The 27460-nt window shown below is 36.4% G+C and overlaps 3 protein-coding genes across 7 annotated transcripts in view; 1 reads left to right on the forward strand and 2 right to left on the reverse strand.

Moving 5' to 3' along the window:
- Nucleotides 1-420: 420 nt before the first annotated feature.
- On the reverse strand, nt 421-1218 carry LOC115630772. The gene is made up of 4 exons (XM_030527426.1): nt 1159-1218; nt 955-1092; nt 726-902; nt 421-579 (listed from the first exon to the last, which is right to left on the reverse strand). The coding sequence occupies exons 1-4, from the start codon at nt 1216-1218 to the stop codon at nt 421-423; spliced, it is 534 nt and encodes a 177-aa protein (XP_030383286.1).
- A 927-nt stretch (nt 1219-2145) lies between these two features.
- Nucleotides 2146-2800, reverse strand: LOC115630671 (NADH dehydrogenase [ubiquinone] iron-sulfur protein 6, mitochondrial). Its single transcript, XM_030527315.1, has 3 exons — nt 2613-2800; nt 2366-2542; nt 2146-2303 (listed from the first exon to the last, which is right to left on the reverse strand). The coding sequence occupies exons 1-3, from the start codon at nt 2745-2747 to the stop codon at nt 2235-2237; spliced, it is 381 nt and encodes a 126-aa protein (XP_030383175.1). The 5' UTR covers nt 2748-2800; the 3' UTR covers nt 2146-2234.
- A 5265-nt stretch (nt 2801-8065) lies between these two features.
- Nucleotides 8066-27460, forward strand: part of LOC115630477 (nesprin-1) — a 118324-nt gene continuing 98929 nt past the window's right edge. For 4 of the 5 annotated variants that reach the window (XM_030527057.1, XM_030527055.1, XM_030527051.1 and 1 more), the window contains exon 1: nt 8066-8939. In XM_030527057.1, coding sequence (XP_030382917.1) covers nt 8066-8939 — 874 coding nt within the window. Of the gene's footprint in view, nt 8940-16345; nt 17159-17374; nt 18582-27460 lie in introns of those variants that run through there. The other variant, XM_030527056.1, reaches the window with a different exon arrangement.

A 27460-nucleotide genomic window follows, 5' to 3' on the forward strand; every position in this document is an offset into this window, starting at 1 on the left:
GATTCGAATTGACAACATTGACTTTTTCTGTGGCTGACCTTATAAACCATTCTCTGACTAACTTACCTGGTCTAGTCACACCCCATTTGAGCTAGAGAGAGCTTTAATTTTGACAAACAAATGATTTTTCGGAAATTGAACCTCGTATAATAACACTATGTTACAAATCATTCAATATTACAATAATTTGCTTTCTAAGCTGGTAAATTTAAATATTTATTTAAACCTACGTTTTAAAAGATATAAAAAATTAAGATTCTTCAAATAGAATATTCATGTGTTTATTAAGTGTTTAAGATATTTTATAGTATAGTACATACATGTGGTTTATTAAGTGATTCAGATTAGGTGTTGTACATATTTTTGAACTTTTGTGATCCATACCCACCACCAAATATTACATTTATTTAAAACTCTCCTTTAAGCTGTGTACTTTACGGATCCATTTATTTGTAATACCATTTGTTCGCTGCTGTACCAAGAAGAATGCATTGCATATTCGCCGCTATTCACAGACATCTTGGATAGAATGTTGGACTCATCCAAATTCCATTTCGTCAATGCCAGTTCAGTGCCGGCCTAGTAAGCAATTAAAGAAAACATCCGATTAAACTAAATATAGCATGCTTTTGGATGTAGTCCGATGAGCAGATAAAAAGTCAATATGTAGATATTTGTGCGCAATGCATGTCGGCTCATATACTTGTATGTATGTAGCTACTCACCTCATACGGGCAGGTATGATTAATGTTTGAGGATTTTTTAATATACGAATATAGCATGTTTGGGATCATGTACTTTTTGGGATTCTGAAAGAAATCGCAGATATCTATTGTCATTGCGTATAGAAAAGGTCGCCATGTTCCATTTTCACGCTTTAATAACTTAAACTTGATCTGGAACTGAAGATAGCAATGATAAGAATGTAGTTTGCCAATTTTCTATATTACATACTGCGCTTATAGTTTTCTTGCAATCAAAAATAATGTTGATATCTTTCTTTGTGGAACCAATACGACACTCCTTGATATCACCCACGTCCGGTGTAAAGACTTGGCATTCTAGGCTGCTAAACTTAATGGAGCCATCGATCTAAAGCAGAGTATATATATTTATAAATGCGTAGATTAATGCACCATCATCCCATTAGTAACTCACTTGCAAGCAGAGCTCCAGTAGAAATAGCAATATTGCTAGCGAAAGATGTGAACAATTCATGTTTCGACGCAAAACTAAATGGATTTTGAAAAAATATTGAACTTTAAGCCATGCAAACGCTCATTAAACGTTGTATGGATAATGTTAGCTAATGGCATAATCGATTATGTAGATACTAAATACATAGATTATTTTTAGATTTTTTAAATTATTATTTGCATTTTTTTTTTCATTAAAAGCTAATCACCATTATGCACTTATTTCTGTAGTGTTTACATGACATCTACAAAGATCTTCGAATGCTTTTAAAGCAATTATTTTGTCTTCTATTATTATTATTATAGTTCAATGTTACTTCACACTCTCGCTCTGTGGCCAAAGTTCTGCGTGGTCTGGTTGTAGGATCGCTGGAGGTCCACATTGGGTTTTTTCTGAGTCATGCAAAGTCTTTGTTTGGAACAATCAAAGGAAACTAACTTCCTCCAGAGTAGCTAATCATCCGAGATCTCCATATCCATTAGGTGGTAAAACATTTCCTGACTTTTGTTTCGAATAATATTATTATTTAGCTGTGACGACATAGTTTAGGCGGAATTCGTTGAAAACATTTTTCAAATTATCATAATGATGTGTTTTCCGGGATTAAATAATTGGGACACTTGTTTCCCATTTGCAATCAGCAGATTGTTAGTTGGTTAAGTTTACTTCTTTTAAATGCTTTAGGGAATCGATGGTCTTTATTGATGAATAACTCATCAGGTTTCTTATCCATTCTGCCCTCTGATTAGCTTTTCAAAATCAGCAAAATCTAAGATTTAAAAAACTTTGTCCACACTTCAGCTGAGTCTAGCATCCAATGTTAAACTAGAAGTGAGATTATTTTAGAGCGTGATCTATGAAAGTGTTGTTGTTCCTATTATATTTAATTTGCTCCTACAAGCTGGTATAACATTTTCAACATTACCAAGGCCCATAGCCAATGAGGTGTATATTGTGGTGATAATAGTTTTATTCATGTTCAACTAATAAAATAGTAACAGGCTCTTTAGTTGGTTAGTTTCATTTTATCGGTAGATTTAATGATGTGTGTCCTTTTTTATGAATCTCAGGCCGCAGTAGCCGCAAATGTGTTTGCCGGGTTTGTCCTTAAATAGAAAAAAGGCCCTTCATTATGTTTCTATTTGTTGTCGCAATCCGCAACACTTACCAAGTTGATGTAAACTTTGGGATGTCCAAGCGGGCCGTTGCCACCATCGCAGTAAACAACGCGTTCGGTGCTCTCAATTGGTGGCACCTCATCTATCAGATTGATGCCCCAGTTTTCGTTCACATAACGCTTGGCGTTGGTGAAGCGCACATTACGGTAGTCATCCTTTTCAAATACCTTTTTGCGAAAAATTTGTTTAATCGCATGAAAACAATGTTTGCGTAACCGAGATCGAGAATTCGCTCACCTGGCCTGTATGTGTAACTTTGTCGACGTCGCTGCGGGTGCTGCTGTTGCGCGCGGTGCTTGAAGCTGCGGCGGCCAGCAAGTTCTTGCCACTGCGTCCGACCTTAGCCAAGTTCATCAATTGTTTGCTGGCCATTTTTTAATACAATTTAGAATTTGATCAAAATATTATTGTACAGCAGAGCCCGTTCACCCTGTTGACGACAGTTCAACCACAGGGTGGTTCAGAAGTTATATGAAGAAACATGGAACAAAGTGGAAATGCAGCTGTTTGCGATAAGCAGCACTAGAGGCGCTGCCAGATGGCTGCAAATAGATCAACTGTTTCTTGGATATGTCATTTGCGAATTGCACAGTTAAAAGCCGGCATTGTAATCAAATTGCCATTTTATGCAATCGTGCATTTTTAGTGAAATATATATAGTCATAAACGTCTCTTAATATCATAAAGAATTATTAAGCGTGTCGGTAGTGTTTTTGTGAACATTTAATAGCTTTTATTCGTGTAAAATGCAATTTTAAGCATCGAAATGTTGCGGCAAGGAGCAGGATATTACAAATCTGAAACGAAGCTCCGTGTAATAGGTGAGTGTACAAATTTGGTGCTCATTATACATTATACCTTGTACCCAAAACCTTTTATCGGTTATACTATTTCAGTGCAAGTGTATGCAACTCACATAAGGAGTGTGGCAGACCCGCTAAAATATATGGATACATCCATACGTACATACATATGTATGTACATACATTTACACACACACAGGTCAAAATTTGAATTCCACATGCAATGAGAAGCAATTTTGGTTTATATTTTAAGGAGAAAATAGATACATACATAGTTAAAAGACCTTATACTTTTGCGATCCTGTATGTTTAGTATTTGAAATTACTTTGCAAATTGTCTTATATGCATATTAATGTAAGCTTGTTTTTCTCGCTGATGTACGGTTTCTTACGTGGGATTCGGTCACGAAATGTTCTTTAAAAAATGTCTTATGGTTTGTTCTGTGATATGAACATTGAAGTCTTAACCAACTTTTTTTCCTATTTCCACGACTTTTGTTTGGCGATTCTTTTTCATTTGCCGCAAAATCCAACGTTTGGTTGTGGAAGACAGCTTATCTTCCGCGCCTTTTCGGGTTTTATGTTTTATCAACCGTTATTTTTATAAATAAAATAAATAACTATAAACAAAACAAATTCTAACAGGGCACCTTTTCCGCCTTTATCTTTTATCAAGCCGTCATTTTTATAAATAAAATATATAACTACATATAATGAAAACAAATTCTAACAGGGGGCTGTTAGAAGTTGATGAATTAAAATTTTTACCAGTGTATGTATGGTATGTACTTACATATGTATATATTCTTGATCAGCATGACAGGACTAGTCGATATAGCCATCCGTCTGTCGGTCTGTCTGTTTGAACGCAAGGATTCCGGAATGTATAACAGCGAGAATATCCAGATTCCCCTAAGTCATTGCATTACATAAAAAAATTTGGTAACCTAATTTAGAAAATTAAATTTAACAAGAGAGAACGCTACAGTCGAGCAAGCCCGACAGTGTAATACCCTGTACCCAGGTAAACTTCCGTCACTGAGTTATATGCGCCCATAGCTGCAGCAAAAAGAGGAAGAAGACGAGCGAACTTGTTGCTGCAGTTTGGGGGGGTTGGACTGGCGAGAATTTGTTTTGCTAATAACTTTTCTTAGAATTGACCGAATTGAATAAAACGAACAACAGTAGACAATTATATATAAATTATGTGTGCAAAGTTTGGTTTAGGTAGCATTTGAAATGTGGACGCTATTGACGAAATTCTGTAGCGGAGGAAGGGGGGGGGAAAATTAAAAAAAATAAAATGAACTCGTCCTTTCTCGGACCTAGGAGAATCTGGATGCCAACTTTGGTTATTCTAGCTTTTATAGTTTCTGAGATCCTTGCGTTCATCCTGACGGACAGACGGACGGACATGTCTAGATCGATTTCTCTCGTCATGCTGATTCAGAATATATACTTTATGGGGTCGGAGATGCTTCCTTCTGCATGTTACATACTTTGCACAAACCTCATATACCCTTTTTACCCTACGGGTACAGGGTATAAAAATTATTATCATTATCCATTATTATTATTATTTTTTTTGAATTGTGCCCTGTGCCTAATATTTAAGATTTGGGAACGCCCTACTCCTACGCCCTATTTCATTCATGTTTTAATTCCTTTTATATATTAATAATACATAATGGCAGCTTTCTTGTAAATAATAAGTTTTCTTGGAAACTCATTGATTCCGTTCTATAGCGCATAAAACATTCCTCACCCTGCCCAATGTTTTCGCATATATTCTTTGCGCTTTGCCTTTGGCATCTTCAACATCTTTCAGTGTTTTCTGTTGTTCGCGCATGTTCATCGCGTCTCTGTTTTGCCTACCAGCTTTGTTTAGAAAACCGTGTGAAAACAAACGAGCGATGTAAAATCTTGTTTTCTTTTGTCTTGGAGCATGCGCCACAAGCTTTGCCGGCATTTCTTCTTCTTACGCTCTACATCTCTCTCTCTCTCTTTCTCTTTTCTACCTTTCCATCAACCCCGATTTATCGTACCCACAGCAAGTTCGGAAAGTGGGGGACCGGCACTTGCCGAAGGCTTCTCGTGCGTTTTTGTGCACACGACAACGCAAGATTCTCCCCCATTTTCCAATTTCCCTCAAGATCAGTCGCAGACAGCGATTTTCCTCCTGTCGCTTGTGTTGTCGATTCAGTTAGTGTTTCGTGCTCGTCGAGTGTTGTTCTCGGTTCTTCCTCTACAATATCGAATAAAATTTCATACTGTTCCACTTATATTCAGCTGCCATACATATACATACATACATACGTATAGTATATATAGATATATAGAAATTGAAATTGGTATAGATCGTGTAAAGAATTCTTCCGTTAGAAAAATCGAAGCAATTGTGTTATGTTCTAAAAGAAAATAAGTGTTTTCTCCACTAAATGGTTGGTTAAAATCGCAAGAGAATAACGAAAAGAAAATCTCACAGTTCATGTACAATTTTTCACGCAATTGAAAATCAAAAGTATTACATAATCGCGTGTGTTTTCGAAATGAAAAACGTGGAAATACACGCTTACCACTTGAGAACAATTTTAAGCATGTGTCATTAAATTTTCCCCGCACTTATATCAATTATATTTAAGGCAGCATCAAATGGACGAAAATTAAAAGTGGCCTAATTCTGTTAAGTGGCTGGTGGTGTGTGTGCGTGTGCACTCGGAAAACTCTGCGGTGTCCGTGTGTGTGTGTGTGTGTGTGCGTATGTTGGTTAAGGAAAATGTTTCAGATACAAGCGAGTTGTTGCACTTGGTAGCTGGCCGCATGAGTTTTCGAGCAAAAGTTTAACGAACTGAGTTCATTTCTATTTTTGAAAATATTCGAAAGCATCAGCACCTCTGCTTCTGCCGGATGCCGACGCCGACAACGAAGCGGCAGCAAACGTCAAAGAATTGGCCACAAAAGTGAAAAGTCTGCGCGCTTTTTTCCTTTTGTTTTTGTTGCTTTTAAGTGGTAGGCGTCAGTGCGCAGACTGATCTACAATATCTATATAGACGGCACGCCTACACTGTGCAAATTTTTAACCCATTTTTGTTTTTGCACTCTTTTGAACTGGAAAAGCTATAAAATGTGTGTATATTACGAACAGATGAACTGAACGGAAATGTAGATGCTAAAGAAAAATTAGAAAACTGTGCAAAATAATTTCATCTGTTGTTGAAAGAGATGCTAGAGAAATTTTCTTCGAAAGCTGAATCTTTGTACACAGCGTGTGTTTAAATTTATTTTAACTCTTGACTTGTGTGTTTGGGTAGCGTTTAAAAGTAGAATTGTTTATTTAAGACAAATTCACTTCAACTGCAATTAATTTCAATTAATGTTTGCAAGTATTTTATATTTAGCCGAAGAGTGAAAGGGTATACTAGATAGTCTAAATGCCATCTGTATGTAACAGTCAGTGGAAGTCGTGGCAGATCCCATGTTATAGGAATTATCTGCATGACGTGTCCGTCTGCCTGTTTGTCTGTATGTATGTACATCGATAAATTGAAAAATATAACAGCTAGGAATATCAAATTGAACGTGTAGACTTTTAGAGCAATTTTATTCCAAGCCATATATATCATTAATAAACGTGCTATAGAGTCGATCAGTGATGCCATTTTAAAAATATTAATTCAGCAACAGAGCAAAGGTTCGAAACCCTAAGAGCATTGGATCCCAAGTTAAATATTTGGGCCATGTAAGCTTTTAAGCTCTAGCACTCTGAACACCCTAAGATAGAAATATTCAAGAGATATCTTCAAAAACGGAAAATGGCATCTGTCGACCACTGAAGTTGGCTTTGTTTTCTTAGTATTACAAAATATATTATGCAATGTTAATTTAGAACTAAAACTGCATACTAAGGTCAAATGCTTCTATCTGACAAAATATTTATTTGAAATGTTCGGTATTTTTGTAAGGCTTATTACACTTGAAAACGACGATCATACAATATGTGCTCATCAATATATGTATATTCCGAGACAATTTATAAATTGAAATTTGTTTGACTCTGTTGTCCAAGACTTTGTTTTCATTGTGAATAACAATATCTAAAAAATTCTAGGCTCTATTGAAATATCTGATCGATTTTTGATACTTAGTTTATTGCAGACGATATTCAAAACTTAATTTTCTTTAAGTACAATATTAACAATGATATAATCTATGACATTGATGGCACATTCTCTTAGTCATAATTCATGCGCATACGAGAGACCTTCAGAAAAATTTGACAGCGTCTAATCTGCAGAAAAAAGCAAAAAGATACATTAATTTTCACACTAAATTATTTTCCACTAGAATATGTTTAAAAATATGTGACAAACCACACACACACAACACACATAGCTATATACTTGTACATATGCTTTTGGAAGCAGCAGACCACGAATGATTTTTAGGACTGGCCGACATTTTGCCATGGCGTCAGCGCCATTTTTAAAGGAATAATGTGAAATAGAGCATAAAGAAAAGCAGAACAGAACTTAACCCACTTCCGTTAAAAAGTTTGGGTATTTGGCAGAAAAAAGTAAGAATTTTCACGCATTTCATTAATGAGAACATCTTTTAGAATAGGTCACGAATTATTTACGTGTTTTTTTTTTGTTTGGCTGAGAGCAGCGGCATCAGGTGATGAGTGCTGTGCAAGACTAATGAGCAGATGAAATATTTGCACAGTTTTCCAACAAAAAGTGAATCCATCGTAACGAGATAATTAAAATTTGTCTACCTACAGTGTTTAATTAAATTGCTGCACTCAAGTAAAAGAAAGTGAGAAGTTAAAGTTGCAGAAAGAAAAGTTCCTTAAATCAGCACTTAAAATCCATTAACCGGACATTAAATATGTCCGGCCAACAACCACCGCCGCCCTTTGGCAATGGGCCGCGTGGCTGGAATCCACGTGCGCCTAATCCCGCCTCACCGTCGCCGTCATCATTTCTGTACCGTCCGCCCTCGCCGTGGACGGCGCCCAGTCCGCCGCCCATAATTTCGGGTCCACGTGCCTTTGGTCATGCCATGTCACCAGCTCCAGGTGTGACGCAGTCCCAGGTGCGTGGCCAGCGTGGCAGCAATAATATGCCACATCCGTGTCCACAATGGCCGGCCGGCAATCAATCGCCTGCGCCTTATCAGCCACCACCGTCCACGTTCCAATCGCAGACGCAGCCACAACCACAGCCCGGCTATGGCTATGCTCCCCAGACGCCCACTAAGTTTGGACCACCAACACCTGGATCTCCAGCCTATGGCTCTGCGCCGCGTCCCTTCCGATCGGCGCCTCTTCAGCACCAGAACTCGTATGGCCAACCGACCAGCTCATTTCAATTGTCGCCCACGCCATCGCCTATTGTCTGTCAGACGCCCAGTTCGGATTTCATGTACAGCAACCGCCAGACGCCGCTGTCGCATCTATACGAGAATGTGCCACCAGCACCGCTGCAGCGTCAGCTACAGCCACAACCGCATTATCCACAACCGGCACCGCCACCGCAATACCTCCATCAACCACCGCAATCGCAACAACCGAGACAACACGCTCAAGATCAAGTCGACTTTGTAGGCGTGCCATTGGAGCCTCCGCAACCTAAATCGTATGTGATTTATGATGACGAAGAGGAATTTGGTCCATCGACTGCCGAAATAATTGCGAATCAGTCGCAAGACTATATCGACGAGAAGCTTGCCGAATATCAAATGACGATATTGCAGCTGCAAGGTGAGTTATCCTTCTCTAAAAAAATACGAGTACACATTTTTCTGAGTGCATCATCCTCAATCCGTCATCCATTGGTGACTAAGCCATTGTTGTTTTCATTTGCATTTTTCGGACAGCTGGCAATCACTTTTCATTGGCCTATGGCTGGTAACCGAAAGAAATGAACATGTAAAATATTGCGCATACGTTTTTTCTCTTTCTTGGCACTCATCTGCAGCATTGAACTCTGCTGCTGAATCACACATACGCCCCGTGGCCGTGCGCGTCTTTGCCTTGCGTTGCATTTGTTAAATGCTAGACGAACTTGACCCAGACGCCCACGTCCATCACACGTACCTCACGTACAATTTTTTGTAACATAGGGGGGAATTGAATTCACAGTTCACGTTCCGATTCTAACATAAATTGTGAGACATCCATTTCGAAATTTAGATTCTTGTAAAATTGGGTTTAAAAATTAAAATTCATTTTACAGAGGAATCGAAACCAGTTTCAGATTCTCGCAGATTTTAAAAAAGGCGAAGAGTTAAAAAAGGTTTGAAATCCGAGGAGTTACCGTAAATGTGGGAATCGGTATCTACATAATCGAAATATTACGTTTTTCTTGAATTTCTAGCTTTGTTTTGTTAGCTCGAGGCTAAGAAATTTATGAAACCTCTTATAAACTATGTATTGTACGTATAAACGTATGTTTCATATAAAATACTTAGAGTCTTTACTAATTCGCATTTAAAGGTATTGTTTAGTTATTTTGTTACTTTGCTTGTATACTCTATTTAAGCAGAGTTCTTGATTTTATATCGGAACATCCAATTTCTTTTTGGTTTAAATAGAAATATGCGAGGGTGGGTTTCATTTACTGAAAAAAGAAAGGCTTTGTTTGCATTTTCATTTTAAATATTTTTTGTTTAAAAATATACGAATATATTTAAAATAGAAGAAAACACCTTGAAAGTTGTTGCTAACACTACTTAGGTTCTGTGGCTGATTTATTGTCCTATCATCATTGACTGTTTGTTTCATTTTTTTTTTGCTTGAATTAAGAAAAAAGTAGAACAGAAAAAAGTAAATCCCTTTCGAAATATTAATTTTAATTCAAAAAATAGGCAAAACTTATTGTTGGTGAGCAAAACTTAATTACCCTATGGGAACATAGGGTGAGGTTTGCCTCGATCAAAAATACCCAAGGGTATAAAAATATAAAATTCTTATTCCGCACGCTTCACGACTAAAAGACAAAAGAAAAGTATGCAGAAGAGCACATTTATTTTCAAACGCATTTTATTAGATTCACAGTATCACAAAAACACATAAAATATATTATTCTTTAAAACTGTTTAAAAACTTGCTTTGGAAAAATATTGAATACAATTTATGTAGAATAGTATAAGTATAGAAACTTATGTTTAACATGAAGGACAGGGGAAGCAGGTACTTTCTATTTAGTTACAATTCGAATTTTAGTTAAATTATTGGTTTGCTTTAAGCACATTTCCATTTCAAAGAGCATAAAATTGGACAACATTTCATCAATTGCCCGTATATTGTTTTTAAATTTTGTCCTGAATAATTATTTAACCTTAAAACGCTGTCATTCTTGGCTATTTTTATGCGCTGATATACTATATTGACAATGACATAATGTGTCGAAATGGAAATTGCATTCATCGACCGACGCCAATGGCTAGACACGTTGAATGCCAATAAATTTATTTGAATTTTTTTTTTGTTGGGCAGGCGATTTGTATTATTTGGGAAGCAATTTCCTTTTTAACCTGGTTGTAGCTGAAAACTCAACGGCTCATTAAATGTCGGTGTAGATTTTGTTAGCAAACAAGTTTGTTTAATTGCTGACGAGACAACTATGATCGCATATCGGCAAGGTTCGCCAAAAGCCTTTTTGTTTTCGAATTAACATTGAGGCAGTGAGATCATTTTTTTATGGAACACAACTCGTTTCTGTATGCATCGATTCGAGAATGTTGTTGTTTATTGACAAAAGTAGCGCGTGTTTGAACTTAGAACAGAGAAAATGCCTTTTCATGTTAAATAGTTTGCCTAAATGCTGTTTCTATTGCTGTTTCTGATGCTGATGTCACAGTGGAAATGGCTTCATTGCGCTATTTATAAACAACATGGCTTGTTGCTTGCATCTCGCTGAAAAGTTGTGCCCAAAAACTATACTTGTATGTATTGCAACGTTCCTAAGTTCAATTCGGCCTGTGCTGCTTTTATTTATAGTGGACCTATAAAATGTCGCAAGGGATGGGTCCGTGTTATTTTTGGCCCTTTCTGCCGTGCCTTGCAGTGCTATTTACAAATTTAGCTGCACTTTCGGGCATAGCCGAACTTGTCTTGTCACAGATTTTCAGGGCGAGTGCAGCGAACGTGCTCAAAAATATAATTTTATATACGAGTGTGCAGTATATAGAATGGCTTTAAGTTTTGAGCAACGTTTCTGTTGTGTAAATCTAGGAGAATCTGTTCCCACAGGCTGTCTTTAAGGACATTCTTGAAGCAGTTATAACTTCAATAACAAGTAAATTGCTAGTATTAGATTTTCCATAAAACCTACCAAGTATATGAAAAATCGGACTACTGCTAGTTAGTTATCTCCACATAAAATAAAATTGCAGTGCAAATAGTTGATTATGGTTCGAAAGGATTCAAATCTTAACACTGTGTTCTAAAGACGTTATAGCGATGATTGTTCAAAAAACAGATCAACTACAACTCTACTCTCCGAGATATAACCGCTCTTCCAATATAAGTTGAAAATAAAGTATTGAAAAATTATTAATTGACTCGTGAAGTTAAATGTTTATTCATACAGTTGTCATGCCAGTTATTTGTATATTTTAAATATATTAGATAATTCTTCTGTCATGTTGTAAATATTTAAAAGTTGCGTTTCTTACAGTCTAGAGGTTTTAACGCTTATAGATACTTACAACGGCTTAGCTCCATAATGAATAAAATTTGATGACGCTTTTAATTGTTGGAATATTTTGTAGTTTGTACATTTATTACATTTTATTATTTTCATATATAATCAAACAAAAATTAATTTAAATACAAATTAAATAACTTTCTTAGTTCCCTTAATAACCCAAACCACTTATGACACAAACCAGCATTCCGTTTGTAAAAATGCACATAAACAATGTTGTTAGAACGCGCTTCTACTAAACATTTATAAATAAAACCCATCCCGTCCAAAAATTGTTGCCAATATTCAATAATATAGTATATAGCAGCGATATAGCCATGCTGTAAACGTTTTTCCCAACGCCCACGTGAGATCGGGCGCTGAGCTCGCTAATGGCTTTCATATGATATAGAATGCTAAAAATAATGATTCGCTTAAACTAATTTTAAGATTTTTCTCACGTACCCCACGGCGTATGCTCGATAGCTAGACATATGCAAATGAGCAATTCCAACAAATCAAACGTTGACAAGTGCTCAGTACGATTGCGATTTTTAATTGCCTTTTTATTTATTTGTGTGTGACAAATAATTTGGCTAATTGTTTCTGTAATGTTGCTTAATTTTTAGCACAAATATTTTGGTCAGCCTGCAAAAGGAATGGGTGTATATGAGAATATATACATATAGTAGTATGTAGGCTATTAATTGACTTAGCGTGCAATATGGGCCTTTTTAATTGATGTCTGTGTATTTTGCTGAATATGCAGATGAATGGCTGTTTATAAAGCCGTAAAAGCATTTTTAGCACCAATGTCAATATTAGAAATATTGAAACAATTTCGCATTTGTTTTGCCATTAAACTAAGCAACTTTATGTTTAAGTGTGAGAAAAATACAATGGCAGCGAATAGATTTGTGTGTTTGCAAGAGAAAATATTGATTGTGCCGAAAAAATAGATTTTTGGCAGCGGAAATGTTTGTTTATTCGTCAAAGAAAAAATAGAATTGTTTATGCAAAAAATGGAATGAAGAAATTGAAATTCCAATAAGCAATAAATAGATTAATGTTTCTTATCCACCGACACGAAAATGCAATTATCCTAAAGCAGTCCAAATAAAAAATTGTTGTATTTGTTCCCATTTGAAAGATTAAAGCTGCTAATTAGACCAATTGATTACAGCTGTCAAGTGCCACTTCAAACATGTCAGGTTTATAGTCGTCTGTGGCACCGTAAACTCAATTATGCTTCAAAATGAACATAAGATGCATTACAACGTGGCGTTAGTTGCTGTTATTGTTTATGTTGGTTGTTGCTACTTTTTTGTTGTTGCGTGGCAGTCCCCTTTATTTACTTACTAATTATAGTGTACTAATTGTGTTGTTTTTGGGATTTAAGTGCTTCTTTTGATGATCTATTCTGAAACCGTAAACAAACAAGGAATTCACCTTTCGTTATGGGTGATGACTTGGTGTTTTGTTTTTTGGAGTTTAAGATTTGGTGGCAGACGAAATGGAGACAAATAATATATTTTTATGCCTTCTAAAAGTTGTGTATAAGTAGAGTTCTCAAAAATGTTAAGATTCTTCCAATTTGCTGTGAAGAAATGGGTCAAATTTACAATTGGAGAATATCGTAAAGCTATCAGAAAAAACAACTTGTTTTTTAGTTTTCTAAGATGTATTTAAAATGTTCTATAAGCCTTGAAAGTGGTTATAACCAGCTTATCATCTGTTTCATGTTCTGTTCTGAATTGTTAGTTTTCAACGTATTTATTTTTCTTGGCTATCAGTTGTCAATAGATTGCTTTCATTCGCTATTTAAGAATATATTCTGAAAAATAATTAACAACAGTTTAAGCAGTGTGTTCCCTTCTTAGATACATATATGTAAAGCGAAAAATGTGACATTTGTTTTAAGCCTTAGAGATTTAAAAACATTGAAGTTTGCAAACCCAAAAACAATAGCTTTTAGCGGACCATTCCTAACATAACAGTTCGCTGTTATTTAACAGAAATGAGATTTGTATTTTGAACGGCTGCGTAACATGAATATAGGCTTAGAGAAAAAGTTGATTAAATGCAAATTAGAATTGATTACCGTTGACCTTTTGGTGTTTCTGAATTTTGCATACAGTCTATGCATAAATAATTTGCTCTATTGCTAACAAATTGCGACACCCATTCGCACTTCAACTTCACTTACGTATTGGAAGGTCAACTTCTTGGCTCGTCAACAAAAATAACAAACAAACAAAAATAACAAAATAAAATAACAAAAATCTTACGGCGTGACGTCACAACCATACATAAATTTCCAGAAATAGCTCAGAAACTAGTTTTGTGAACTGAGAAGAGAGCGGGCGCAGAGATTATGTAATTCCCAAACAAACATTGACTTTGGTTGCGCTCGCTGTTATGAATGACATTCATTAATTGCTTGTAAGCAATGTCAAGCCATGATGTGCTGACCCACATTCAATTGCCTCACAACAAAAAAAATGAAAAGGAAAATGAATCGAAAGAAAATACAATACATATGTAAGTACATCAAATATAAAGCGATTTAAGCCACTTATTTTGTAGCAACATATCTATGTACATATATTTTGCACAAACTTTGTAAGCGTTTAACGAGTTCTCGTTAAGGGCTTATAAAGCAACGGTGGTTGCTGTTCATGGATGGTGGTGGTGCTGAGGGCTGTGAGTGTGTATGTAATTGATATTTTCACACGCTCATGATGTCACACAAGGTGTGTAAGAAAGCAAAAAGGGCAATAGCAATAAGAAGTAAAAAGTGTTCAGATGCCACCCATTCATGGAACCAATACGGATTACGAGAGCGAAATCAAAACTGAGCCAGAGACAGAAAGAAGAGCGACATTTTAAAACTGAGCGTAGTTAAGTTGTTGCGTGAGCAAGGTCTCAACTGCGTGAGGCATTGTACAATTGTTACTCGAACAATAAACCACCCTACAGAAAAGCTTTTTCTGCAATTTGATATTTTAAAAAGTTTACAAAATAGACAGTGTCGCAGCTAAAAGGGATGTATGCACAAAATCTATAAAAAATTCCCAGCTAACTATAATGACAAAACTTAAAGCAAAATTGAATGAATTCAAAACAATGCGCACGTATGCATCAGAAAGTAAATATTGAATAATAATTAAAATACTTTAATTTTCTATAGAATAAGTTAAATTTATTTATGATATTGTGCAAAATAAAAAGAGTTAAGGACTGTGGAAATATGAAATTTTTAAGCCATGCACTGCTGTTATATACATAGTATAGGTCCGTTAACAATACATACAAATAAATATGTTGCTTACAAAATATACACTTTGGTTTTGAGGCCACAATTTGGAGGAATAGGGGACCTACAATAATTGACAACGATCAATTAAAACTGATAAGATCAGTTATTTCTACATTTCGAAGTGCCCCTTTCTCAAATGCCGGCTGCTACGCCCCTTTGCCTAACATAAAACTCTATACGAGTAATATAGTGTAACATATGTCTGTGTGCCCGGTTCAAAGGTACTTAGTACGTGCGGCAGAGAGACAATGATAGTAGTAGTAGGTAAACAACATTTATCAAAATGCGTAAATACCCATACATTCTCCCCACAAAACCTACAAATTTCTCGAATATGCGCTCTCAGCTGGTCCTAAGCTCGCTCACCATGCTCAGAATGCCAGCACAAACTCTCGAATTTTGAGCTTTACTACGGACTGACTGGTTACTGCTGGGGCTGCTGCTTTGCTGCTCAGCTGCGGTCTCTGGACAAGGCGTAGCACATTGACGATTTAGTATCGAACCGGCTTTCTACAACAACGGATTGGGAACGGAACAAATGTGGAACACGAAGTGCGCAGCTTCAGAAAGTGATTGTAACGGCCGTCGTGCGTGTGTGAGTTAAGAGGCAGAGCAGTGGAATCGTGAATTCGCCAAAAACTAATTAGAATTTGGCAGAAGTTAAAACAAAAATAATATATAAAAAAAACTAAGCGGGAAGACGCGTTTTACGCTCAAAAGCAACGCGTGTGAATTGCTATTTAATAACGTCCCCCAGCTCGGTGATTAAAAAGTGTGTATGCGTGCTTTAATTAAAGCGAACCCCGCAAACCCCACAACAACCACAGCAATAAAAAAGTGCGTAAATTGAAGGTCGTATACTCAGAAACTCGTCGCGGCTTACGTGCAGTGGCTGCTTTGAACCACCACAGACTTTTGGCCAGGAAAACTCTGGCATGGAAAACTCAATGGGGACACGTTGTCGTTGCGTGAGAAAAATCAATTTTGCTTAAGGAATTATAAAAAGGGAGAGCAAGAGAATACAGGAAGCGCAAAGAGAAAAAGAGAGAGGGGAGAGCAGAACTTGGAAGGAAGTGTCGCTGGGTATTTTAGAAGGGGAGCAACAACTTCGATGATATTTTGTCACAGCAATTGTTTAATTATAAAACCAATGCTATCATGGCGGATAGCACAGATCCAGGCAAGCACAAGGATCCAACCATAGATTCTGGGGGAGGGGGAAGCGGTGGCAATGAATCAGCTCGGGCAGCTGACACGGACGTGCCTCCAATACCAGCTGTTCGCACCCGACGTGCGCATGAGCGCCACAGCAGCAGTCGAACAACTGTTGAGAATGTCGAGGAGGCAATTGGCCGTGCGACCAAACAGCTGGAGACATCGACAGTGACGCGCACATACATGAAGACCATAACCACCTCACTACTGTCCTCCGAAGCGTCCAGCGAGCATTTAGAAGAGAAGCATGAATACTCCAGTACACCAGCTAAGCCGCAACGTTTGCGTCAAAAGGTCGCACAATATGAAAAGGTCTGGACGGGTGATAATAGTGGAGCTGGTCCAGCATTAAAACGCACAGCCGAGCAAAGCGCGGACGAGCTAAGACGTGAGCAAACATATGATACACTTGATGACTATGATGCCGAGAATCCATTTGAAATTGACGTGCACGAGATAGAACGACGTTTGCGAGAGGAGCGGCAGCGGGGTCTAGCCGAAGCTGAGGCTGCCAAATTGGCTTTTCAGCAGGTCCATTTAAGACACACTCCGCAAACAGCGGTGCGTAAAGTAGAAGTGACCAGCGACCAAGTTCCCAGTCCTTTCAATGTAACACTCAAGACTACCAGCAAACTAACAGGTAGTCCGGTTCACGGAAATGTGGATGAACAGCTCTCGCCATTTAACGTAACACTTCGAACAACTCGGCGTACCGTAAAGAAAGACCTTTCACATCAAATGGAACATGAAATGGAAGCTGAGACTAGACGCAACATCCAGAGAGACCTGTTGCATCAAATGGGACATGAAATGGAGCCAGAGACAAGACACACAGTGAAGAAGGACTTGTCGCGTCAAATGGAACTGGAAATGGGGCCAGAAATAAGGCGCACGGTTAAGAAAGACTTGTCGCGTCAAATGGAACGTGAAATGGAAATGGATCCGAAAGCAGCCAGTGCCCGTTTTCTGGAGGGGGAGCAGCTGGTACGAGAGGTGCAATCGGCGGATGGAGTTCGGACCATTATTACATCGTCGATGACCAGCGACGGCGGCTACACGGAAGAGAAGATCTATCGACATGGCGAGGGCTATGTCTCACCTTGCGACTCACCGCAACGGGAGCTACGTTCGCCACTAGAACGTGAAACCTCTTGGTCCCGCTCGTCCTATTCCAGCGGACGCTCGAGTGTAACTCCACCGCGTAGTGTGGATATGACCGCCGGTGGACGACGTATTTTAATCAAATTGGAAGACGAGCACATGATGGAAACAAGTGAAACGCTTGAAGAACACGACGAAACTGATAGCTCGGTACGGGCACGCATTAGGCAATTCGGCGGCGGCTTGGAGGACGTCATGGCAACGCCAACAACATCGACGGCCAACATTGACATTACCGTGGGTAGCAACCCTCGTCGGCGTTTATATCAGCAAACAACGGTAAATGTGGGTGGCAACGAAGTGGCACAACAACAGCAAGAACCACAGCAGGAACCACCACAACGAACGCGTCCAAGCGACCTGTCATGGCAAACAACGGGTAAATCAACAACGAAGACAATGCTAACATCCACGCCGATAGGCACGAAGGAGCAACCGCAAACAGCAACGCCAGCAAGTGCGACCATCAGTTTGCCAGAAGCGTGCCAATTGCGTGGTTCTTCGTCGGAAGAATCCCAGAAAATTGTAAGACACAAAACGATAAGCACAACGACAACGTCCTCTACGAAATCCTCGACAACTACGCGCAAATCGGTTAGGGAGAGTGGTGCCGGTGGTGATAGTGTTAGTGGTATCGGTTCGGTTCCCATTTCGCCCGCAGGCAACATTTCGTTTACCTCTTCGCAAATACGCATTGGTCAAAACGCCTCCAATGTGAATGACGACATTGACAACGATTCCGATACTGAGGGGGTGCGTGCCAGTAGTTTGGTAATAGTACAGACGCCCATATCGCACTCGACCACGCCCACACCCTCGCCGTGCACACCACATGCCCTCAGCGGCTTCGGCACTTTCAGCAAGAGTCTGCGCTCGGATTATCAGACTCAAGCCCCACAAAGTACCAGCAGCAGCCGCAACGAAGAAACCGAATATCAAGAATTCCAATCCACAATGGCGTCCATTAACTTTGCGCGCAGTAATTCCCAGTACGATAGTCATATCAAGGAGAAACGAGGTAATCATCTTACGAAAGAAACCTAAATCCACTTTTTTTTTATGTGACTCTCACATGAGAAAAAAAAGCATGGAAGAAACGAGAATAAAGTATAGTCTTCACTCTGATAAGGCCCAAATAATTTAGATAAGTAGTATGTGGGCTTTTCAAATACTCAGTAGCCTGTCAGCTCGATTGCGTCAAAAATAATTTGTATTGTCCAAGTAGCTAACTCAAACAGTTAGAATGTCAAGGTCAGTTGGCGGTACTTTTTGTCAATGCTTTATTTACTAAATTAATTATTACAACAAAATCGATAAAAAAAGTGCCAAAATGACATCATCTGCTGCTTCTGCGATGAGCTTATGTCGCATTAGTAGCCGCAATTCACATTTAACTTGTTTAGCTTCTACTGAGTGCTCTACTGTTTCTATACCCTTCATTAAGTCGAAAACGGTTTCTTATTAATCTTGTTGGTTTGAATTCCCACTCACAATAATTTGCAATAATTTAAACTAATTTTAAGCTTGTTGGCATTATTTTGTAAATTGGAGAGATATATAATATATATATATATTGCAGAATTTAATTAAATTACCTTAAATTGGATAACATTAGATGACGATTTTATCAAAAACTACTCGTACATAGAATTCTAAATTGTTAATGGAAATAACAGCCTTAAGGTTCGGCTAGTCCGCAGTTGCAATCATACAAGTATGAATATAATTCTAAAATGATAATGGAATTAGCAGCCTTAAAGTTTGGAAAGACCGCAGTTCAATCATATGTTCGTGAATTAAAGTAATTCCATGAAATGCAGTTAATTTTCTACAAGTTCTTAAGGAAATAGGACAAAGTCTTAAAGATCTCGTGGAAATCAAAACCTTTTAAATTCTTATATACAGTTATGTATATCTTAAGAAAAATTTGCCTTAATGTAACTCTATGGTTTCTTGTTGCATCTCTCGCAAGCAGGGCATTCAAGTTTCGGCAAAGCTGATGGCAAAGTTGTTTCTTGTTGTTGCTATAAGTCGGTCGTTTGGTCGCATAGGGCGCTTTTACACTTGGCAAGCTATATTATTTATTATATAATATATATATTCGAGTAAATACATATATATAAGTACATTAGTGCGTTTGTTATGTATGCGCTGTTGGCAAGCAATATTCGTTTGTTTTTACCTCTTTTTTTCCTTTTTTTTCCTTTTTTTTTGACACAAACCGACAATTTATTGGCAGCGAAAAGCACTCGACGAAACAAGCAACAACCACCCAAAAATCATGACAGTGCGCTTCCTGCGGGGGTAGCTTTTGGGTGCATGTCTGTGTTATGTGACCTCCACTGTTATTATGTTGTGCACAACAAGCAATTAAATGTCTGTCTGCCTATCTGACTACTAGTATCTTCGCTATTCGCCTCTCTATAATCATGTCTAGCGCAATTTTCGACTGTGTACGACATACGCGTTTTCCTTCAACACAAAAATTTTGCCCGTTTTCTATCCATCTATAAATACTTATATGTTATACTACTTATAGACATAACAATAATGCTCCACTTTTTATGCAATGTTTCTATATAAATTGGTTTATTTATGCATTTGATTTCTGTATCCCGTTGTTGCTCTCTTCTCTATATGTTTACGTTACTCATTTAATGTGACAATTAATTGGCACAAATACAGTTTGCGTGCGGCTTTGCCGTCAACATCAAATGTCAAAGTCTCTCCTGCTGCCAATTGTTTGAAATTTTGATGTTGCGTGTTGCTCTAATAAGTTTGTTTGAAATGTTTGTGGAAAATATGAGCAGAAATGGGTTAGTGATTCAACATTTGATGGCTTAAGCCAGCAGATATCTATATGAGGACACATACTATAAGAATTGCTCTTTTACACAAATATATATGTCACATTTGGTTTATTAGCACAGTGGAGCTGCGACACAGAAAAGAAAGGCATAATAAAGGAGTCCATGTATTTCATTTTTATACCCTATACTCAAAGGATAATATACCCTTTATTAGGTTAAAATTGTCTGTCTTGTGTTAGCAAAAAAAATAATAGGTGAAATCAAAATTAGATTGCCAATGCTATTAGTTTTAATAGCTCGAAATATTATATATTTATACCCTGTACCCAAAGGGTACAAGGGTATATTAGTTTTGTGCGAGTGCACATGGAACACACAGAAGGAGGCTTGGTAGACCCCACAAAGTATATATATTCTTGATCAGCATGACAAGCCGAGTCGATATAGCCATGTCCGTCTGTCTGTCCGTCTGTCTGTCCGTCTGTCTGTCTGTATGAACGCAAGGATCTCCGAAAGTATAAGAGCTAGAATAACCAAACTTGGTATACAGATTCTCCTGAGACCGAGAAAGGACGAGTTTGTTCATTTTTTCTGATCCACCCCCCCACTCCCCCCCTATTAACGATTTTCTATAACTCCCGTAATTCTTATAATTTTGAACTAAAATTAGGTAGTCACATTAGGTTAGTTATTATATAACCGTATACCAAGTCTCATTATGATAGAATGATCGGAAAGTTATAGCCATATAACTAGGCCCAATGCACACATACATACATATGTACAAGTACACAAACACGCATAAGGCACGATTCTGATGTAAATGTAAATGTATGTATGCATGCATGGAATATTTTATATTTAATTTAGTTAATTAATTAAATTAATTTAGTTAAGTAATTAAATTAAATTAATTAATTCATTTAATTACTTTTTTGTGGGGTGGTACAGGGTATTTAAGAGTTGAGCCTGCTCGACTTTAGCATTCCTTTCTTGTTTTTTGTTAGCTTCTCGCCTTATAATTTTCCTATTAGATATCAATATAAAAACCTCTTGACGAGATAAGAAACTTGGTGGCGAAAGTAAGAGTGCAACATACATTTCTTCAATCATTTTGTGCCGAAGAAAACACTCCCTAATAGTGAGTTGCAGTCTTAATTTCGTCACACATATTGATTAAACATATTGATTACTAATCTTTAAAAAGAGCGGAGATTAAAAAAAATGCTTTTGTCTTTATCATACGAGTATAAAGAATTTTAATTATCAGTATAAAATATATGTCAAGCACTTATATTGCATATTTTTTTAAATAACTACTAATGTGTAGCTGTTGGACCTTTGCTTTCCATTTCCTACACATGTATGTATATATAAATATGATTAGTAAATTTCTTCCGTTTGCATTTGAAGTAATACAAATTAAGGTTATCTCCGATTTAAGAGCGTGATTCCACGATATCATTTTCCCCACCCAGCTTTTTCTCCTCGTCAAACAATACTTACTCGTACAGAGATGGAAAATTTCACAAATATGCGTCAATTAGTTTTTCAGTAATGACCAATTTTGACATTTGTAAATACCTCTAAGCCCCCCATACACACAGATGTATAGGTAGAAACATTTTTACTTTTATAATATATATAAACAAATATGACCGCAAACAAGTACATATATTTTTACACATGCATATACTATTTGGTGTTAATGGCTGTATGTGCAGTGTGAATTAAAGCAGTTCCCAAGCAGTGCCTGCCAACCGATGTACTGTCAAGTGGGCTATAAAATGCAATTAGTGAGTCCAATTGCTTACAACTTTTAAACGGATTAAGCTATAGCTGCGTTCCACTCATTTATTAATTTTTTTTTACCGGTAGAATTTTATATAAATAAATAATTTGATTTCAAATGACTTCAAACTACAGGTGATTGAATTACCCATATATATAAATAGAATGAAGTTCTGTTGCAGCCTATATTGGTAGCAATTTTAAAATCATTTTGACAAAAGTATTGATCGGATTTATAAAGCCTATATATATGTGAGTTTCTTTATTTTATATTTATTTGTATTATCGCTATGTGGGAGACACATTTAAAAAAAAAAAAAACAATTCAAGTAGATAAAACAACACATACGGACACAAAAATTGTCATGGTCAGTACGCACATTTGAAATTTTTTTTGCCAAAACATGACTACAAAAGAGAGTTCCTACATTGATTATTTGATTGATTGTTTGATTTATAAGTACATAGTATAAATAATAATATAATACACACCTTTTATTTTTTAGTCCTGCGAGAACGAATTTATTAATTAAGTTTTTGTATTCGTATTGTAATCGTGATGGGTAACTTGTGGAGAATGAAATCGATAATTGGAATTTATGCATACATACACGCATATTCATATATGTATGTATATCTGTCTGGAATACTGCCTTTTTCTGACACATGCATTCGCCATACATATGGGTTGATCAACTTTTTGACATTTGCTTTTTATTATTATTAAATCATTAGCCAGCAGGGGCCACTCCTTAGACTATAGCGTGTCAAAGTCTTATTAATGATTGAGTTTTTCTATAACTAAATGCATATTTATTGATTTAAGTTTGCTTAACTATTTGAACTTTGTTGCTTTTTGCTTCATTAAAGTTGCTTCAAATGTTCATTAATAATTGAATTTAGCCCCTAACCATATTGACTGAAAAAACGCTTTTCAGCAACTAAATATTAAATCGGTTACTGTGTCAAAGCTGTTGAGATTGCCATTCAAAAGCCCAAAACTTTCGTTTACGCTTTCGTCATTCAGCAGTTGTATAGTTTTTTTGTTTTTGTTTTTTGGGTTTTCATAACTTTTTTTTTGATTTATATGCTGGCAGACATTCAATGCAAAATTCAATGACAACATTTGAAACAACAGCGAACTAACGCTATCTCGTTAGATCTGGCAAAAATACACACACACTATTAAAAAGTCAGAACAATCCATCTGGTATTCGAGAGACAGCAGCCGTACAACCGTCACAATGCCTGTCTGTTTGTCTTTCTATGTGAGATCATCGTTGAATTATTTATTTAAGCTGTGTTATTGCTGTTTGTTTTGTTATTGTTACTGTTGTCAGTGGCAATATTTATAGTGTACTTTAGCGGCGTTTAATTGATGCCTAAAATGTGGTTACGCCGCTCAGCGCAGCCAGACATGAAGTCAAAGTCAAGTGAAACTATTGGCCTGGAAATCCGAACTGTGATTTGTAAAATTAGAACTGAAACAAGTATACGAGAGAGCTAGCTCAGACTCAACTTCAAGTACGATGGCAATGACAAAATAAATGTATATAGTACTACTTAACCCATAAAGAACACATGTCGTTGAAAGCTGGCCACCCACCCACACGTAATACAGAAACATGCATGGCTCATCTGGCATACAAATGCTTTTGTGGTTCACCAAAGCTATCTTCTTTTTGCAACTTTTGCACTGAAGAATTTTTGAAGATCCATTGCCATATGCAGATCATGAAATCAAACCACGCACGCCATTCAAATTCATTTGAAAAACTCTTCGTACTTTCGTTTCTGTCGTAGTCAGTCTTTGAAGACAGTTCTCCTTATTTTGTTGTTTTGTCATTTTGTAAATGCCTTTGGCTTTTGCGGTTTGGTTTGGTTTGCTTTTCTTTGATTTCTAATGAATGGGAACTATTTTCAGCCTAGGGGCTTTAACATTTATTTGCGTTTGTCGTTATCGACTCGGACTATGCTTAGTGCGCGATATTAAGTATAATATAAATAAATAAACTTTTACGCCTTTTTTTTTTGGGGTATTTTATGGCCATGACGCAATTTATTTGACTATACATAGCTACTTGTCCGTTTACATAGATATATCGTATAAGTAAATACGCAACGAATTCTCAGATAGCAACAAAATATAATTTATGGCAAGTCACTGCGGGATATGTTGCGGGTGTGTCTGTGAAGCCTGTATAGATACATATTCTTATACTGTACGAGTATTTGAATTGCTGCCATCTTTCGACCTGTCGAACGCAATCAAGCGTTAGGTTTTCAGCATTTCTTCGGTTCATTTAAGATGCAGCATGTGAATATGTGTGTTCAGATTTTCTATTTGCTTATCACTTGTCGTTCTGGGGCAGACAACAAGTGCTCTTAACTGACATCATGTGACGTGTTGTTCAACGCCTCAATAATTCTTATTCAATCCAGTTTTTGATCATTTGTATGACGTGTTTAACACAACACCTGCTCTTCCTAAAACAGCATTTTAGGTAAAACAATTTGAATAACAGTCGAACCGTCGTGAATATAAGTAGTTAAGTTAAAAGATAGTCGAACTTAGAGAAAAATGTTAACATGTCTAACAAAAAATCTCATATGGCATTTTTCAATAACCGATAAAGAAGAGACAAAGTGATAATTAAAATGTGGGAATTAAGTTTTTATTTGTAAACCTTACAATTTTAATAGTTCCATTTTTTCTTACTTATAAGTTGGTAATTCTTGTATTCGTCCTTAAAGCATATTCAGTGAAATATCAAATAAATATATAATGAACAAATTTAAAAAAAATATTCATATTGTAATAGATGTTTTTGGGGAAAGAATGGGAAGAAGAATCGATGTTTCTTCTTAATCATAACTATCAAACATTACTCTATTTGCCAAATTAATCTGCCCTTTCAATTGTATCGATTGTTTCTCTCTATAGTTGGGTTGTAAGCATGTGGGGCAGTTTGGGATATCGAGATCGTTTTAATATCACAAAATATAAGCTAGTAGAAGACATTTGTTTCTGTTCTCAGAGTTCTTGACAAAATCTGTTTAACGAACCGTTTCCGTTGTTTTTACAACAAAGTAGCAAAGTCCTAAATATGTTAAACCTTGAATAACATGGAAACATTTTATTTTCATAATTTACAGTTTCATTTAATATAAATTTTCTTAAACTATAAAAAGTCAAATTATAAAATTATAAATTTATAATCTTTGAGCCCTAAATTTAAATTTACATTTCACTATAAGAAAGCAACTCGAATCTGTATGGTTTCTATTTGTACAATTGTCTTTGGCTGCAATATTTAAACGATCTTGTACTTATACAAATATAATGAATTCAACGCATTTCCGTTGGAAAGACTACCCGTATACCATATGTTTAGTTTCGTCGGCATATATCTTGCACTCTCTTGCCTTTACGTTTGATGCGGTCTGCCTTTTGTTTATGCAAATGCAAGAACACATTCGGTTGAGAACATTATTTCGGTCACTTTGGGGGGAAGCCCGAAACAATTAGGTATGCGTAAAAGTAAATAAACTATTTTTACTGCACCTATTTTCAAATGTCTACATCTTTCCGTTTTCCTCTGTAACTGGGTCAACAATCTTACACACATATTGACTACCCGAATATTTATATACGATAACTGATAGATACAATATACATGCGTATAATTCTGTCTTGTCAATTCTTCGCTGCTATTTTGCTGCTTCTGTTGATATTATTTTGAATCTCTCACACTCTTCTTTAACGACTTTTCACGCTTATTATAAAAGAGAAAGAATTGAATTTCATTCATAAAATTTGGGGTGATTTTTATGCGTGTGTTTTTTAACATTCGGTTAGTTTTCCCTTGAGTGCGTTTTCGGACTATGTCTACATTAACTACGTATTTATTTATTATTGTTTTCCATTTGCACACTTTACGCTTTGGGCGCTGCTCATTAGTATAAAAATTTAACGTTGATTATTACCAAAAACAGCAGCCAAATCATTATAATCATGGTCATTAACTTACTGACTGACTGAACCATTGAATTATTGCGCGGCTTAACATTTTACTTTTTCTATACATTTTTCCTCTTCTTGCGAAGCATGTTGTTTTTGAATCTACAGACTCTATCTTAACAATTCATTTGTTGTTAGCGCTGAAGAGCAATTTTGAAATTGAAATTCGAGAGTCATTCAACTTAAATTTGCTTTGGTCCGAACTGCTTTTATTTAATTTAATTATTCTTGGCAAAAGTTTTGTTGTGGGAATGGGATCCATGAATGGATCAGTCTGTGGGAATAACTTTTACTTTTACAAGTAAAACATTATTGAGCATTATTAATACTTCGAAACTGAAACAAAGACGTGTAAGATTCATAATAATTGTTACAATTAATACTTGTGTGCACTTTCATTTCAATTTAATTTAAGGGTTTTTTTTTGCTAGATTCAAAACTACACATGGAAAACGAGTTTAGGTACAACTTTAAAACAAATGGTTGGCTTTTGTTCATTTGCTGGAAGTACATCTATTTACTTTGTCTTTATAGATAAGTATATACAAGGCACATCCCAAAGTAAACAGAACTTTTAAATCGCCCGTAAAAAAATTTCTTGATAATTGTATGAATAAAAGATGAGTTAAAGTAACACTGTTTTTGTGCTATTGGTATCAACGGTCGAAATAATAAGTTCTATTGTAAGCTCGGTTAAACTTTCTCCCAAACATTTCAATTGACGAAACAAGCTTACGGTGATAATTGTTTATCTTATGGCATAGTGCACTAGTGGTATACACTATTCCAGAACCTTTGTGATGATTGATAAAATCACGAGGATTGCCGAATTCGTGATTACAATAGTTGAATTTGAATACATGAATTTGATTAAAAATGAATGAAATTAATGGGAAAGTGCGTTTTAGCCTTGTTTCGCACAAATAGATTACTAAATAAAAATTAGTCTTATCGGTCGACAGTTGTGGCAGATTTTTTGTTGTTGTCAAAAATCGCATTTTAACCATCAACCATTTCCAATATTCGCCTGTAAATACATACCTTTTACCTTTTCGAAAAATTGCATTTGCCCATGAAAGTAAAGGGACTTTCAAGCCATTGGATAAATACCAGTTAATTCTTAATGTTAAGAAATCCTTTTGGTATAATGAATCTTTAATGCTTTCTTTTATGTTCGTTACCTAATATTCCGAAGCTTAAATTGCCGAAAATGCTATATTTATTTCATTGTTGTTATCAGACTGGTTTAAAAATTGCACAATTTCTTAGATCGTT

This window comes from Scaptodrosophila lebanonensis, unplaced genomic scaffold (assembly GCF_003285725.1).
Source record: "Scaptodrosophila lebanonensis strain 11010-0011.00,11010-0021.00 unplaced genomic scaffold, SlebRS2 tig00001410-arrow-pilon, whole genome shotgun sequence".
Taxonomy (NCBI): Eukaryota; Metazoa; Arthropoda; class Insecta; order Diptera; family Drosophilidae; genus Scaptodrosophila; species Scaptodrosophila lebanonensis.

What these genes read in the sequence shown, in the direction of transcription:
- LOC115630772 (XM_030527426.1), bottom strand. Translation starts at nt 1,218, where the DNA reads ATGAATTGTTCACATCTTTCGCTAGCAATATTGCTATTTCTACTGGAG. An exon ending in TACTGGAGCTCTGCTTGCAA is followed by an intron (nt 1,093 to 1,158) that starts GTGAGTTACTAA and finishes ACTCTGCTTTAG; the next exon opens with ATCGATGGCTCCATTAAGTT. An exon ending in GCAAGAAAACTATAAGCGCA is followed by an intron (nt 903 to 954) that starts GTATGTAATATA and finishes TGCTATCTTCAG; the next exon opens with TTCCAGATCAAGTTTAAGTT.
- LOC115630671 (XM_030527315.1), bottom strand. Translation starts at nt 2,747, where the DNA reads ATGGCCAGCAAACAATTGATGAACTTGGCTAAGGTCGGACGCAGTGGC. An exon ending in AAGTTACACATACAGGCCAG is followed by an intron (nt 2,543 to 2,612) that starts GTGAGCGAATTC and finishes TTTCGCAAAAAG; the next exon opens with GTATTTGAAAAGGATGACTA. An exon ending in CCAAAGTTTACATCAACTTG is followed by an intron (nt 2,304 to 2,365) that starts GTAAGTGTTGCG and finishes TTTCTATTTAAG; the next exon opens with GACAAACCCGGCAAACACAT.